We start from the raw sequence: 16,234 nt of genomic DNA, 5'->3' as shown, positions 1-16,234 counted from the left end.
TCTCAATTCCGTTCAACTCCAAGTTCTAAGTCCCAATCATATTCGAGTCCACATGGGCATCGAAATGGTTTACTTGGTTCGATACATTCATTTGATTTTTTACCGCAACTACAGTTGATTAATTTAAAGTTACATGAGCCATTTGAGCACTCTTTGCTCATTGTGAGATTCGGAACTGAATTAAATGTTTGACATACACATGCAATTGAGTACCTGTTACATTGTACGCATTCAAATAGGTTGTCCTTCGTCATAAACTCCGGCTGAAAATGTTTGCAGCAGGGCATCCAACGCATCACCGCTGTGCATTTGGGGCAGCTATAACAGCCTTTTCCTGGATAGGAACCAAAATTGTAGTTTCTTCGTCGCAGCAGGCTTTTGATATGTTGAACTCGTGTTTGCACTTGTAGCAATAGAATTGGGTTGCTTCTGGTGCCAGGCAACTTTTGGTGTGACATTCTGGGCATACGAGCGAGATCGGCGTTTCACACATGCTTTGTGATTTGCTGTTTGGTAGCATTTCGGGACTACCACAACATCTCTTTTTAGGATTCAAACTACATATAATCGGTTTACCCTTATTTTCAATGTTAGGAGGGCCCGGTGAAAACCATGTGGCCGGTACTTTTAATGTTGCTTTGGGTATCCTGCTTGTTTGCCTTATCTCTCCCCGCTTCTTTCGTTGCTTGGCAAATTCTTATCAGTGGCTGGTTGCTCAATCTGGAGCGGCGCAGGTAAACTGGTTCTGATAAGGTTTAGCCTAGATTCGTTCTCCACTCTTCCGCCATTATTTCTTTGTAATTCCGGAAAATCATTTTTCCTTTTGAGGCAATTCGCTTGCTTGTGTCCAGCGTCACCACAATACTTGCATGTAAATTGTTGGTTACGTAAAACTCGAAGCTATTGACTCGTATGTAGCTCGGAATTGGGTTTTCCGACAAATCTGTCTTTCATAGTGGCTATATACGCATTCCAGATCCTTGTCTTTTTGTGTATCATTTTTTCCATAATGTTCACTCAATGTTTCTGCTATTACGTCATGTTGAAACGGTATTGCAATCCAGCCAATTTCCACGTTAATTAGGTCACTTTCATAAAGACGAACATTTTTAATGTAGGATATAATTTCGACCAGCTTACGTTGTAATTCTAAGACGTTTTGTCTACTTGTGCAGGTCACATCCACCTGCGTCCCTTTCATCTCTGCAATTCCAAGAACTTTCTTTATAGGGAAATCGGTGTCTTTCAATAACTGCCATAACTCGTCTCTTTGAAGCATTCTATCAGATTTAAAACTTAGACAGTTTGGCCTTTTCAGCGCACTCCCTGCGCTTTTTACTGTCGCTTGCGCATTGCTCGTACTCGCCTTGTCCATTTAGATGTGCACTCCTCGAGTGTCTGTAGTGGAATCCGTCACTACACTATCATGTAGGGCAGAGGTTCCCAACGTGGGCGGTACCACCCCCTTGTGGGCGTTGGGGAGTTACAAGGGTTGGGGGGCCCTGAACACACATAAGGGGGCGCTACATAAAAGTACTTTTCGCAAAATTTTGTAAACAGTTCACATAAAATAAGAAACAAACAGCACCTTGTGGTGACATTTAAGCTAATTAAATGGCAACATTCCTATTGCGAACTTGTAGTAGTTTTCCGCAAAGTAGTAACTTCTGGCGTAACAATTTGCTTTCTTATGTAAAGTTGTTGGTTGCTGTTGCGTTTTACCATTTTATACGCGGTAAAATGTTTAAAAGCAGGGCTCGCCAACCGACGGCCCGCGGACCGGATTTGTCGCCTCTTTGACAACATAACCCCGTCCATTTCAAATACTTTTTGACTATTTTAACTATACGTACGTGCAAAAAATGTTCGTGCTTGGCGCGATTCATCTTTCTACTTTCGGTTTGATGCTGTCTTTTGACCTATATCAGCGATTCTTTACCTTTTCTTTAAGAAACTGCTGGTATTCTTTAAGAAATGCTGGTTTACCCCAGAATATTGGACATATTTAAAAGAAATGCTGGAATACCCCATAAAAATTTGAATTTTTCCTGGTAATGACATAACCTTGTGAAATAATGTATGCATATTAGGACTTAATCATTTATGTTAAGCTGACCACAAAACTGCATTTCATTATGAAACTGTAGATGTGGTTGATAATGAGTACTCATTTAATTGTCTTTTGTGCCTTGGTGTATCAATCTCACGACTACAATGTAGATGCTGCATTCAAATTGAATTGTTCATCTTCTGCTTCGTATAAAGCCTTAGCTCAGAAAACAACCACCCGAATTTGTTGTCTGCGTATTGGGCATTCTGTATTGTTATGAGCACGCTATTTATAGACGAAAATCAGTTAGAAAATTTCTGTGAACAAAAGAAGGATTTACGTCATTAAGTCTTACAATACTTAACAAAATATCACGTGACAAAAGGGCGTTAACTCAAACCTTCTTTCACACTTATTTCTGACGCGAAACATACAATTTTTACGTCAAAACGCTATTGCAAAACGGCTTCTGACTTCAGTCAAATGACAACCAATAAATTTCACGCGACCGGGGAAAACGTTTTGAAAACATATGCTAAAACGGATATACGTTATTCCAAAAACTGCTCTGACGCATAAAATTGGTGTCAAAAATGTACGTTGCACATTTGCTGCAAAGATAACGCAAACATTGAAAGGCGATTGCAAGAAATTTAGGCAATAGATTTTTACTGAAAATTTTCCACAGCGATAAAACCAATATTCTCTGTGGTAAACAACAATGTGACAAAGTGTCACTACAAAACTATGTGTTGAATCGTCAGATATATTAATTGCAGTAGCGCAAAGTACTTTGCACAAGTGTATTTAAATCTTCACACAATTATTGTTGTATGCAAATTATTTGTTCTGTTACCTACATGCCTTAGTTTTTTTCAAGGCAACTACGTCATTAATTAAGTTCAATTTATACAAATGGTCATGTAAATTCCTATAGTGAATGTATGTTAGACAACCTTAAAATATGACTGACTAATCGAAACGAAAGTGCATACAATATGATGTTAGACAACGATTAATATAATATATTTTAATATAATACACGTATTTTAATAATCATATGTTGGCGGCCGTGACCGTGCTGGCATGCGTTAATGGTTGATATGATAAATGCAGATTAGAATTTTTCACGACTTAAGGGACTGCAGTTAAATCAGTGAGCTAGGCTCTTCGCTACATTCTCAGTGAACAGAATTCTTATGTGCGCTAAAAAACACTTGATTTCATTGATTGATTGATGCACAAAGAAATCAGTGTATGACAGGGGTAGGCAACCTACGGCCCGCGGACCGGATCGTCTCGCTAATGTAATTCATCCGGCCCGCGGCCTCTTTGGACAAACTAGACACGAGTCCATTACAAATACTTTTTGATTATTTTAACTATAGTAATTGCGTAAAAATTTTCGCGCTTCGCGCGAATGACATTTCTACGTCCGCTTCGTTTACGTTTTGAGGCTGTCTTCTTTTTACGGTTGAACAGTGGAATGCTGACAAATGGGTTGCGGACAAACGGAAACCGTATTCAAAAATATTGGACATATATTTTTAGTTTGTTTTTTTATTTTTGGCAATGTAATAAAAACTTGCACGAAATTTAAAACAAATGCCAGTATAGAAAAAAAAATGCCAAATTTCAAATGTACAAATTTCAATGCAAACACACTTTTTTCGCGCTTCGCGCGAACTTCTTCTATCTGTTTTATTGTATTTTAGTCCCTTTGAAGTAAATCCGTTAATATAAAAAGTGTTATTTATATCATGGCATATTGCGCCGCATTACTAATAAAATCCAATTCTTACATAAATGCTTGTGTGCCCATTTCGATTAAATTGAAAGTTTTGCCAAATCCAAACCTAATAAACGCATTTTTTTTCGCGCTTCGCGCGATCAAACTGCATTTAGGCTCCATATTTTTTCCACGAGTTCGTTAGACAACAAAACATCTTTTTAAGATTAATTATGTTATGCCGTTACGATTTGACAAGTTTTTGAGTCACCCCTAAAAAAATTTAACTTGCGGCCGTGAGGAAAATAAGACTGTCAATGCGGCCGCCAAGAGCTAAAAGGTTGGACACCCCTGATGTAGGGAATAACATAATGCATATTGCCGACTACTGAGTGCACTGTTACCTTGTATAGTGTTTTATTCGAAACGAGCGTAGTTTGTTTTCAATTTTGGAAATACAAACGTTACAATACATTTTTCCCCATGGAGAAAGGCCGAAGTCCCGCTCCCAATTTGTTTGTTGCGGACCGCTGCATACTGTTTTGTTAATTACCCACCCCTACCTACCCAACCAACCAGTGGAAAGCTACTTTAGGTGGACCAGGCACCTTTTACAAGTAAAACCTGTTCTAACATACATTTGTTAATATTTATTTGATTTTTTATGAAGCAATTTATTTCCAAATGGTAGCCTACATTCCAAAAGCACTTTTAGTGTTGTATCAGTCGGTTTTGGTTCAATTTAATTTGTTTTTCCTTGATAGATTAACTAAACGGATGGGATATTGAAAGTAAACTTCTTTCCACGGATTCAAGGTAAAAAGCAGTGACGTGTCTCAGAGCTGCATTTACCACGATTCAATAAATCAATAACGACTTATGCAACCTCTCAACAAAATAATTTTTTAACAAAAAATATGTTTATTGACTTTGTTGTATTTATGATTTGGGGCGAGTATAGCAAATATGCTACAATTCACTTCAACAATCATCAAAAGTCTTATCACCCTCAAGTTGATATGATTTATTCACAAAAGTGAAGCAAAACATTAACCACAGAATAAAAAACATAAGAGTTGAACTAATAAAAAACTCTTTACTACAAATGAAGTTAAGTTACAGTATCACCAAAAATACATTAAAAATTAAAATTATATTAAACTACTTAACAATACTATTTTAACAGAAAATTTGTCAACTAACTTATACAACTTAGATAGCATTGGGTTTTCCTTCTAACTAAAGAACAAAATGTGACTGATTGATTGGATAATACAACACTGAAATGAAAATGTAATAGTTCTGGTAAAGCGGTGCTTGTATGATCATTGATTAGTTCATATTAGTAGTACAGGTATCACAAAAATATTTTTTTAACCAAAGCAAGACACGCCTACCATATATCAATTGCAACATATAAGGATACAGAAATATAAATTTATTTGAATATGATGTCATCGCATTAACTTGTTGTTAAGCAGTTCACATTTCAGCCAGTTGCGATATTCAGTGACTTGTTTTGGTTTAAAGTTGCTAGAAAGCTGAAAGAGTATTTGACGCGCAAACATGCAAACGTACACACCACAGTCGTAGGCGTTTATCTGTACTGGAAGATCCTGCAAATAACATACTGCAGTTAAGACAATAAATGGGAATGTTTCTGTATGTCTACCCATAAATATAAAAAAATTCTGTCAAAGAAAAATTCTTTCGGAAAAGTTCCTGGTTAGACAGAGGGTTTGTGATAAATGTTAACAATATTCATTCATGTTTTTATTTGGGGGTAATGTGAATATCCTCTCAGTAAAATATTCTGATCAGAGCAAAACATTCATGAAACAAAAAACTAAACAAGTGCAAAATTGTTTAAATATTTAACATTAGCCTAACCCCTCTGAATATAAAAAATTATAAAAAAAAAAAATGAATAAAAAACAGGGTAAGTATAAAAAATGAAATAAAAAACAGGGTAAGTTGAACTGCATTCCACAATTGTGTTGTTTAAAAACAATTATGTATCAGTGTCATTTCATTATAATGTGAACCTGAAGCCATCCAACACATATCCATGTCTCCATGTAGGGGCATTTTTTACGCATGGGCTAAATGTAATTCATTTGCCACCCTAAACAGTTTAATAGTTTTTATTGCAGCTATTTAAAATTCTTTCGCAATAAGCTGACTACAAATGAAAATAGTCATACATGTGAAATACCATGTAACAAAGCATTTGAAATTAAAAAAAAAAATAAACAAGAAACATCAAAATAAAGATATATTAGGCGGCTTTTTGTTCTTGGTGTAAAATAGCTACAATGATGTTTGTTTGTGAAATTTTTGTTGCTGTAAAAACAATGCTGTATAATTTTCATCAATTTGAACCAGGGCAAGGAGATTTTTAAAATTGCTATAGGCTACCTCACACTGGAGCTGGAGCAGACATAAAATTCATTACCTCAACTCTACAAATGTTATAAAATGGCTCTAGGTCCAGGTCCGCCTCTTCAAACCTACTAAACATTGCTCCCGTTCTATTAAAAATGCTTGACTTCGGAGCTCCGGTCTTCAGCTCCCCAGCCCTGGTTATGCCAGTTCATGTCACTTTGTCGGATGTGTTCAGTAAATGTAAATATAACATTAGGGCAATAACTAGGTGTTAGTTAAAAAGTAAAATAATAAATGTTTTGCTTAAAAGTTTTAAAAGCATTTCCATGTAATACAAGGGTCTCAAATTCATATTACCCATAGGTTCAAATGAAAACATGTAAATATGTTAAGGCTGCAATAAATCAGAATCTTGTGCTAGGTCATGGGTCATTAAACTGTTTTCATAAAACGCTTGATGATTTTCTATTAAGTAAAATATTTACCGGTCTACGCATTAGGCTCCAAGTTTTATGACAATGCAAATGATGACACTTCATCTCGAGGTAGGATAAAATAATCTGTAATAAAAAAAAGTTGTTAAAATAGACAAATTTAAGCTTTATTAATATTTTTTAAATGTTTTTTACAATGTGTACAGTTGACATGTGCTCTTTTAATTTTGTTTATTGTGACATCACAGCAAAACACTTAAATACTAGTAAGGTTGCAAAATATTTATATTTTATGTAGGGTGCCTTGGCAAGGTCTGCTAGACCATCTTTTTAACAAAGAGAGTAGATAGCCACTATATGCCGCCCTTTATCGTTAAGAGTGCATATTTTGCTATCTATGAGACACAACGCATTGTTTCAAAGAAAATATGTAGAAGTGCTGTTTGTTTCCAGTTAGTGTTTTGTTAGTCATACTGATAATTAAGCATTTTTACTGATTTAGAAAGAAAACACCTTGGAATTTTGAAAGTTTGGCGCCTATGATCACATTAGGTTGACTCTTGTAGGATTTGTGGTCACAAAAACATTTTACCTTTTACTATTATCAAATTTAGGTTAAAAATAAGTTGAAAATTAAATTAAAAGTGTCCAGTTTCTTAATTTGCGACTGAAGCCAAATGCTTCTACAACACTTAAAAAGTATCCACTAAAAATATTGCCACCTAAGTCTAGTAAGATTTTTTTTTTAATATTAAGAAGGTGATATTCAGAATGGAAAGCTGGCGACTTGGCGACTATGTCGATTGAAGAATCCGACAGAAAACCGAAGAAATTGGCCAAAAAAAAGTTGTTTTTTTTAAATGAAAAATTATTTTTTAATTTTTTTTTGAAATATCGATTTTCCAAAAAGAACTTGTGCTTGTTCTATACATATTCAATCAAATATATTTTCAAAATGCTTTATATGTAGGAACATTATGCACTAAAATTGGCAATAATTAATTTTTTTGTGCCATTCTAAAAAAAAGTTACTAAAGTACGAAGCACGTTGTTTAGCAGGGAAAAGCCAGTATTACGCATATAGATTAAATAGACAGGTATGACATTAAATAGACAGGTATAACATTCCCACGAGCATATCAAGGATGTACCAAGCCATGCTTCTCCACCTAAGGCTATATTTTTGACTGTTTTAATTATGTAAGCGCAAAAACATTTTTTTGAAATCCTGCCTCCTTTCGCTATGGTTGTGTCTCTCAAGAATATTTATTTTCCAAAAGGTACGATCCATACTATTGTATGTTGCACTTCACTGTGTGACTCTAATTTCAAAAAACAATTTCTAATAACTTGGATTATAAATATCATTCAACAAAAAAAAAAAAATTGTCCCAATTTTAATATTTTTTTTCTCGATTTTTGATCAGATTTTGAGCTACATGTGTGCACCAGAGTTCACCCCAAAACAGCGTATCTATGTAAGTGTTGGAGTTAGAAAAGCAGACATGTGCACATCCAGTCCCCACTGTACTTCAGTATACCCCTTATGTAATGCTTTATGTCACAAAAATTTGGCAACTACGGCGCAACTTTTGGCTAGTTCATTTACTTGTTAACAGTCTTGTTTATCGTCTAAACATGGCAAGGTTGATAGATTTCTTAGGCGAACACATCATTTAAGTTTAGTGCGCGATAAAAAACCCGAATAATTTAGCCCAAAAATGCTCGTCACCAGAAGGCTGGCAAGATTCTGCCTGGTGATATTACTTTTTAAAATATGTGTCAACTTACACTTGCACATTCCACTTCAGATTGTTTGGATTCAAGCGAATTGTAAATATCAATGGTATGACTGGTAATTGACACACAGAGTAGGCTCCAGTGTGAACATAAACATACTGGAATTAACATCCATTTTTTGTTGTGCCAGTCAATTGGTAAAAGGGGTTCTTTTTTGCGACGTAGTTCCTCATAAAAAAAGCTGCTAACCAAACAAGAATTCGGTTGCTCTGTTGTGAGCAGCATTAAGTAATTGTTTATGATGACATCATTCAGCCATTCACCAGGATTTAAAGTTGCCAGGTCATGTGACTTGATTCCAGGCCGTACCTCCTGTGCTTGTCCTAGTTTTGAACAGCTCTGTTTGGCTTCATCAAAGTATTGACATATCAAATCAAATCTGTAAACAATATACTTCCAATTTCCCATGCTTTCTACTGTATATCAAAACACTTCCAATATGTGATTTTTTTAATGTTTTCTATGAATGAGTTCTCTACAACCTTTGTTCACTTGGGAACCACCTACATCCAGTGGTCCCTCTTATTTTTTACCTTGTACGCAGGTGCCTAAAAATTTACGCTAAAGTGCCCAAGTTATAAACGTGCCCAAATAGGCTCCAAAAAAGACATTTTTTTGGAATTTTTTTAGTCTGTTAATATACGCACATAGATTAACTTGAAGCGACGAAGATTACCTAATTACTGCTTACTTGCCATTCAACATAGCATCTTGTCTTTGATTTGCGCCATGGAAATTCTCTAAAAGTGATTGCCAAAGGCAGACAAATATTTTTATTTTGGAAACTTATGTTTAAACAAAAAACACATATTGCTTATGCCAGATATACTGCCATTCATCAAGATTATTTTTTGCCTTGATCATAATGTTTTGTGTATGACAGATAGCACTAAGGCTGCATTATAACGCATAAAAAGTATGCAGGAAGAGAAAACCATTATGTACTCAATATGGCAATAGTGTAAAGATATTGTTGAGCCGCACCTACAGAAAAACAGACACATCGTGTTTGTTGTCACAGAGTAAAGGTTAAAAAATTTAAGATAAAAATTTTAGAAAAGTGGAATAACTTTCATCTATTTCAGCAAAAATTGTAGGGCTGTTATAGTTTCCAAAAATATGTTTCCACAACACATAACATTAGTTGCTCAACACAGACTTTGAGCTAAAATATATCTACAAATTAGAACAAAAGAAAGATTTGCACTAAGTGCAAAACAAATTAGCAGGTACCGCAAGCCAAAGCCAGGTGTCTAACCCCTATACACAACTTAGATCCCCGTCATTTGTACCACCTTGTTCCGACAAACTAAGCCAAAAGCGGTCATGAAAGATGCCAATATAATTTAAATGGGCCTAGACACCGAGGACTATTAAAAATTAGTAGCTCAAAAACTTGCCAATCACAAAAACACGAACTGAATTTCATTTCAATGTAGAATTAACACCAAGCGTAACATGTAAACATAAAAATTGGCGCACAAAAAGTAATATATTTTTTTAGCAGTAGCCAGCACTCCGTGCTAGCAGTATGCAGCGCTTCCAAGAACTAGTGTTAAAAGCTGTTTGTTTCATTGTCAGCGGCAAACCACATGGCAACAAGTGCCTTTCTATTTTACAATTTAGACTAAATGTTTTCCGTTCACCATGAAATCAAAAAAACAACAACATTTACCAAATGGGTAGCGCTTTGTGAAAATGTTATGCCAATAGAAAAAATATTTTCGCATTATTTAGCCTTTTGACAAAGATATTAAGCTAACTGTAACATTACATGTTGATTGTTGATTACACGCTAGTTAAAACAGAAAGGGATTTACATGAACATTTTGCAATATAATATGTAGGGCAGTTATTTTTTGACTTAATTTTGTCAAAATTTTCATGTTAGGTTAAAATCTGTCAAAATTATTTCTAGTCAAAATTGATTAAAAATGCACATAAATCGTTTAAAAAATTCAAACAACCAAGAGTCAGCTTTTTGAAATTGTAGTTAAGAAATTTAACAAAAATATCAAACTTAGCATATGTATGAGTTTTGCATAAACCTCTACAAAAAACTTGTTTAAATCAGTGTATTTCTAATAGAATTTTAATTTGTTAAGTAAAAATTTCTAATTTTTAGGTAAAAAAATAATCGACCTAGTAATATGCAATAGTGATGAGATTATTTTTTTTTAGTGAAAAGCCAGCAACATGATGGAAACTTGCTTCATTATTTACCAACGCAAAATTCATATTTTATAAATTATAGTGCTTATTGCAGCGGTAATTAATCTAAATCAATGGGACAACGCGAATAGTTCTTACCAGCTAGAATTAAACTGTACACTCCATTCAACCTGGGTAACACGAGATATTTCTTCTACTAAAATAGAAAATAAAAACACCTACACCCAAAAACAATGCTTGTATAACAATAATTTGGGTAAATTTTTTCGCACATAGCTCAAAGCAAACTAATTTGGGCACTTTTTATCCATATGTAAACCTTAGTTAAATTCATTTGGGCACTTTTTTTCCGTATGAACTCAATCAAACTAATTTTACAAATTTTGTCTGTATGTTGCTCGAATAAAAAAAAAGTGTGTTTTTCCAAACGGACCTCCAAAAACAATACTTTGGGGGATATTATGTTCAGACGGAGTACTGTGGTAACTTTTTTGGTTATAGATTCGATTTCATCATCGTTTTGTACAGACGACCAATTATTTTGCGTCTCGCGATAAACTTTGCCTAACAATTAAGTATTAATCAAGCATTATTGGGCAAGCGACTAACATGTAATGGCAGGTGCAGAGTTCACAATTTCCTTCAATGCAATAAGTTGCAAAAGTAACATACTATATTGGTTACGCATTACTATTTGTATATTATGTTTCATGTTTTGTCTTTATATTGCATTACAGTTTACACAAACACTTCAAATGGCAGATTGCTTAAAATGGTAAAAATTTAAAAGAAAAAAAAATTATATATATATATATATATATATACTAGGAATCGCTATTCTGGATTCGTTATTCTGGTTTCTAAACCTAATATTCTAAAATCCCTTGGGATTCAACTTTGAACATCTCTTCTAATAACATTAAAAATTTTTGGCAGAACTCCCAACAAAAAATATCTAAAAATAGCAAAATAAAAGGTTAAATGGGTCACAAAATGTCATTTTTTGTGGCACAGCACACCAGTTGCAAGGAACTGTGCTAAATTCTAATTCAAACAAATTCTACTTTTCCAAGTTTAAATCATCAACCCAATCTTATGTTACCAGAGATAAAGAATAAAAATATATACTTATACCTGTCTGAAAAGTCCATATGGTATAAATTATTCATCCTTCTAACAACATGATGTATGGTGAGATGTTTTAAGGAATGATGGTTAGTTGACGACACTTCATTTGCAACAATACCTGTTGACAAAAAATGCCATATCTGATGGAAAAAAACATTTTTATGAATATCGTTAATTTCTATGTATTTGTTTCCAACGACCAAACGATTGATGCAGTTTTGAGGAATTTTAAAACAATACATATATGTAGGAAAAAACAGGGTCAGCAATCTTTAAAAAGATGCAGGTTTGAGGAACATAATAAGCTTTAAATGGCATTTGGTTGTTGAAAAGTTTTAAAGCATTTTATTTTAAGAAATTGTTATTTAGTTTCAACATACATTTTGTCTGAAAAAAATTCTTCAGATTGCAAAAATACTGTAGAAAACAATTTGTTAAAAGATGAATTTTCTTAGTTAAACTACTTTAAAAACATTGTAAATGGCCTGTCAAACAGTTTGTTGGCCGAAGGATTCACATTTGCCTGTAGGTTGAAGATTTCTGGCCTAAACACTTAGCCAGTTATTTTAATTACCGCTTTATTATGACTAGGGATGTTCAAACTAGAACTAGAATATTGAATCCTTGGATTTAAATCCAAATGGGATTCATATCCAATCTTGTCGTTCATTTCTGGTAATTGGAACCGATACATGTTTTAACGTCATGGTTATATCTAATTGTACATACGTAAGTGGCAAGTTTAGATAAAGGCCTGTCGCTGCGGTGACACGTATAGTGCTTGGTTTAAATTTAGCCTTGTAGTCATAGGCGCCAAACTTTCCAAATTCAAGGGCGTTATTTTCTAGAAAAGCAGTTGCCAAAAGTACAGCAGTTTCAGAAGGAGAGGAGAAATTTCTACACAAGGAGAATTAGTCTTTAAGTTTTTTAACATTAGGCTTTATCAAATGCTTTTAAACATGAGTTTTACTCTACCAGAAAGTAATCTAGCGTCATAATTAGGGATGTTCAAAGTACAATCCCAAGGTATTCTAGAATAATAGGTTTCGAATCTAGAATAACGAATCCAGAATAGCGAATCCTAGTATATTTTTATTAAATTATTTATCCTCGATTTTGCTTGGGGAAGGGATTAATCTTAATCTACCCTACAGGGCCCACAATCACAGCAATAAATTGTCCAAACAATTTTCTAACAAGTACATTATAATAAAAAAACAGTCCAGGTTGTGTCCAAAACTTATATTTTTTCCAAAAGTGAGCAAATGCAACACTGCACAGAGAAGTCTTAAGCAATTCGGTCCTGATTTTGAAAGCATTGTTAAGTCTTATTGCTTCTTTTTTGACTAACATGATCTGTTATGCAGTCAAATGATGTACTGTAAAGAATACAAAGTTATTATTGACATAACGAATTCTTGACAATTACGTTGTGCATAACTGCATAACTTCCCTGAATATTGGCCTAAAGTTGACCTTAAGTAACCCCATAGCGCATTTTGTGGACGGCCAGCATGTTTTGCAACACTATGTTACTTTTCCAACTTAACGCATTTAGGAAATTTGCGAACTCCACACCAGACATTAAACGTTAGCCGCTCTCCCAATAACGCTTGACTGACACTTAATTATTAGACGAACGTTATCGCGATACGCGGTAATTGGTCGCCCGAAAAAGCGCTGACACTGCACTACCAGGTTACATTTAAAGCAAGCACTATAAATTGGTCGCCGCGGCGACAGGCCTCGATATTCTACTTTGAGCATCCCTACTATTGAATATATTATTTAATCAAGTAACAACTTACTTCTTACGACATGTTTTATATTACAATCAGATAGGCATAAATTATCATCTGTTTTTGTCAATACTATCAAATCATCTTCATCATTTGAAAAGTTAGCAAATGGTTTATTGTCTCTAGGTATCTTCTCTTTAAAACTTGTGCGAAGAATCTTAAAAGTTTTAAGAAAATCGGATTCAGTTTCATCCTTTAAGGAAGTTACTCTATCTTGCTGCTTATCTTCATCCTCATGTTTTATTTTTAAATCATTATTGTCACACATTGATTGATTTAAAGGCAGTTTCTGATCAGTTGTGTGCATGGAGGAAGCACAAGGGTAAGACGATACATTGTATTTCTCATCCAAATTTGTTGTTTTGTCTGGTGGCTCATCTATTGTGTGGTCAACATTTAATTTTATTGACCTGCACTTATCAGCATTGCATCTGTTTGCACAAACATTATTGGATGTATTGAAAGTTTTAGAAGTTTTTTTATCTGCAATGTTTTCCAGTGGAGGTCTTTGTTTTTGACTTGTGCTAGCAATTTCTTTTTTTGAGGGGGAAAGATCAATCATACGTCGTCTATGTCCTTTTTTTGTAAACTTTCTTGGTGACTTACTACAAAATGGCAAAACTGATGTGACTTCTGTTGGGGGTAGAAATTGATGTGATGCAGTATAAAGTGGTCTTCTTCCTATAATGTTGGAATTTGACAGAAGTTGTGGTTTTGAAAGAATATTTCTTTCCTCATCAGAAAAGTCATTCCCCATAGAACCAAGAACTTTATTTAAATTTAACAGTACTTAATCAAATTGTTGCCATTTGATGTGCAAAAGGTACATAACTATAAAAAACATACATAATTGGTAAGCTATTTAGTGTTAGTACACCAACAGCCATGGCAGACTCACCGAATCTGTCGATCAATGATGCAAGCAGGGCAGGCTAGAAAAACAACTAGCCTACAGTGAGGTTCGAACTCACGACCTCCGGTCATACAGGGACCGTTGCTATATGCCAACTGAGCTACACAGGCTCAGAGAGAAGCGAGTCAAGAAATAATCATACGCCAATGCTTGCTACATTCTGTAAGTAATCTACACTAACATATCATTATTCACTAAAACATGTACACCCACATGTGTGTTTACAACTGTGATCTAGACCTTCTGAAGCTAATTTTTGACCAAGTACACAGAAAGCCATAACTACTCACCGAATCTGTCGATCAATGATGCAACCAGGGCAGTTTAGTGTTGATTCATAATTAATATACCCACCTTTAAAAAAACGTCTATGAAGACATATATACATAAATTTGGGCTTATCGTGCTACTAAATTTAGAGTAAATCAAGAGTGGGGCCATTATAAATATCACATATTATTGAATCCTTGTCACATGTGTATATATATATATATATAAATATATATGATGCATAGTTTTAGTTAAGTCATTTGACTGCAAACCTTGTTTAAAATGCCTACACGAATTTGGCATTTAATTGGAATTGATACCACTCTAGTATTTTACCACCAAGAAAACTCAATCAAAGAAAGACAACATAAACATTTTTACCACCAACACAGTGATACAATGAAGTCCTGGTGATGGTCCTGGTTTGCTACAATAAAGGTAGATTAATCTGTTCCGTTGCCTTAAAGCTCCACAAACATTTGAAGGAGAATCATGAGGACCTTACAGATTTAGATATATTTAGCTAAGCAGGAGATAGCAATTAGTTATGTGTTTAACCATATTTTTTTCTTTTTGATATTAGTCAATATTTGTCCTAAAAAATTTGGTTGTTTTATTCCAATAATGCCATAGTTAACCAAGCAAAATTGATTAGTTTAAAACCACAGCTAAAATCCTAACATCAATCGAGTTCAATATCGCCCTAGTAATCTAGTACAGCACGAATAATAGTGAAAACATTAAAAAAAATCTTTGATACTACTTTTTTTAGGCTTTTGATGTGCTACCTTGTTTCAATTTTTCTCCTGAGCCTGAAAATGTCTTCAGTATTTTAAGCGGCTCTAGTTTTTGAGATATCCAACAATTAAAATAATTGTGATATTGTCATTGTAACGCTATCTTTTTTAAATAAAATTTCAGCCAAATTATTCTAGTTAAAACTTTTTTGTGCGCATCAAAATGATTTGTAGTTGTATTAAAAGCAGCGCCTATCTAACTTTTACTTAACAAGACAAACGCAATGCTCGCATTTATGCCTGTGAACTCTTAACATGTTTCCTAGGTAGACTTATATCTTCTTTGCTCATAACATCTTGATAAATATCCTTTCTTTGACCAAGGTGAGATATCATTGGTGTACTTGGTCATACTTCCTCTCATTAAAAGCTTTGCCAAATATAGTCACTTACAACCTAAACTTAAAATAAATTTCAATCAGTTTTTTATTCAGGTAAATATTGCCTTCTCAGGCTACCAGTAACCATCAACTATTCTTAATTTTTTTGCTAAATTTTGGTTTAGAAAGTAAAATAAATATGCATAAAAAGTATGTACTAAATCCAAAGCGCTATACTAAGGATTGTTTGTAGATTAGATCTACATAATGCTGGACAAACAAACCAGCATGTAGTAGTATTATTTAGGAAATTCAAAGCTATACACAACTAGGAATTAAGTACCAGGTAACATTGGTGTTGAAAGAAAGTTAAACTTTATTTAAAGAAATGATTGGGTCCCAAATAGGATACGTCTGATAATTAACATTTTTTCCCG

At 34.1% G+C, this 16,234-nt stretch overlaps 1 protein-coding gene and 1 pseudogene across 2 annotated transcripts; both read right to left on the bottom strand.

Moving 5' to 3' along the window:
* Window positions 1-660: 660 nt before the first annotated feature.
* The window catches only part of LOC146140594 (uncharacterized), a 68,345-nt pseudogene continuing 52,771 nt past the window's right edge, over window positions 661-16,234 (bottom strand).
* On the bottom strand, window positions 4,789-14,808 carry LOC146140596 (uncharacterized). 2 transcript variants are annotated; one of them, XM_083391397.1, is made up of 5 exons: window positions 13,507-14,803; window positions 11,705-11,816; window positions 8,390-8,777; window positions 6,650-6,724; window positions 4,789-5,395 (listed from the first exon to the last, which is right to left on the bottom strand). In XM_083391397.1, the coding sequence occupies exons 1-5, from the start codon at window positions 14,252-14,254 to the stop codon at window positions 5,234-5,236; spliced, it is 1,485 nt and encodes a 494-aa protein (XP_083247523.1). In that variant the 5' UTR covers window positions 14,255-14,803; the 3' UTR covers window positions 4,789-5,233. The 2 variants fall into 2 exon arrangements, with proteins under 2 accessions (XP_083247523.1, XP_083247524.1); XM_083391398.1 differs by having other exon boundaries at window positions 5,254-5,395; window positions 8,662-8,777; window positions 13,507-14,808.

The sequence above is a fragment of the Ascidiella aspersa genome, chromosome 6, assembly GCF_963924565.1.
Source record: "Ascidiella aspersa chromosome 6, kaAscAspe10.2, whole genome shotgun sequence".
In the NCBI taxonomy this organism is placed as follows: domain Eukaryota; kingdom Metazoa; phylum Chordata; class Ascidiacea; order Phlebobranchia; family Ascidiidae; genus Ascidiella; species Ascidiella aspersa.
The sequence above is the reverse complement of the archived record's forward strand: the minus strand, read 5'-3'. Positions and strand labels throughout refer to the sequence as shown.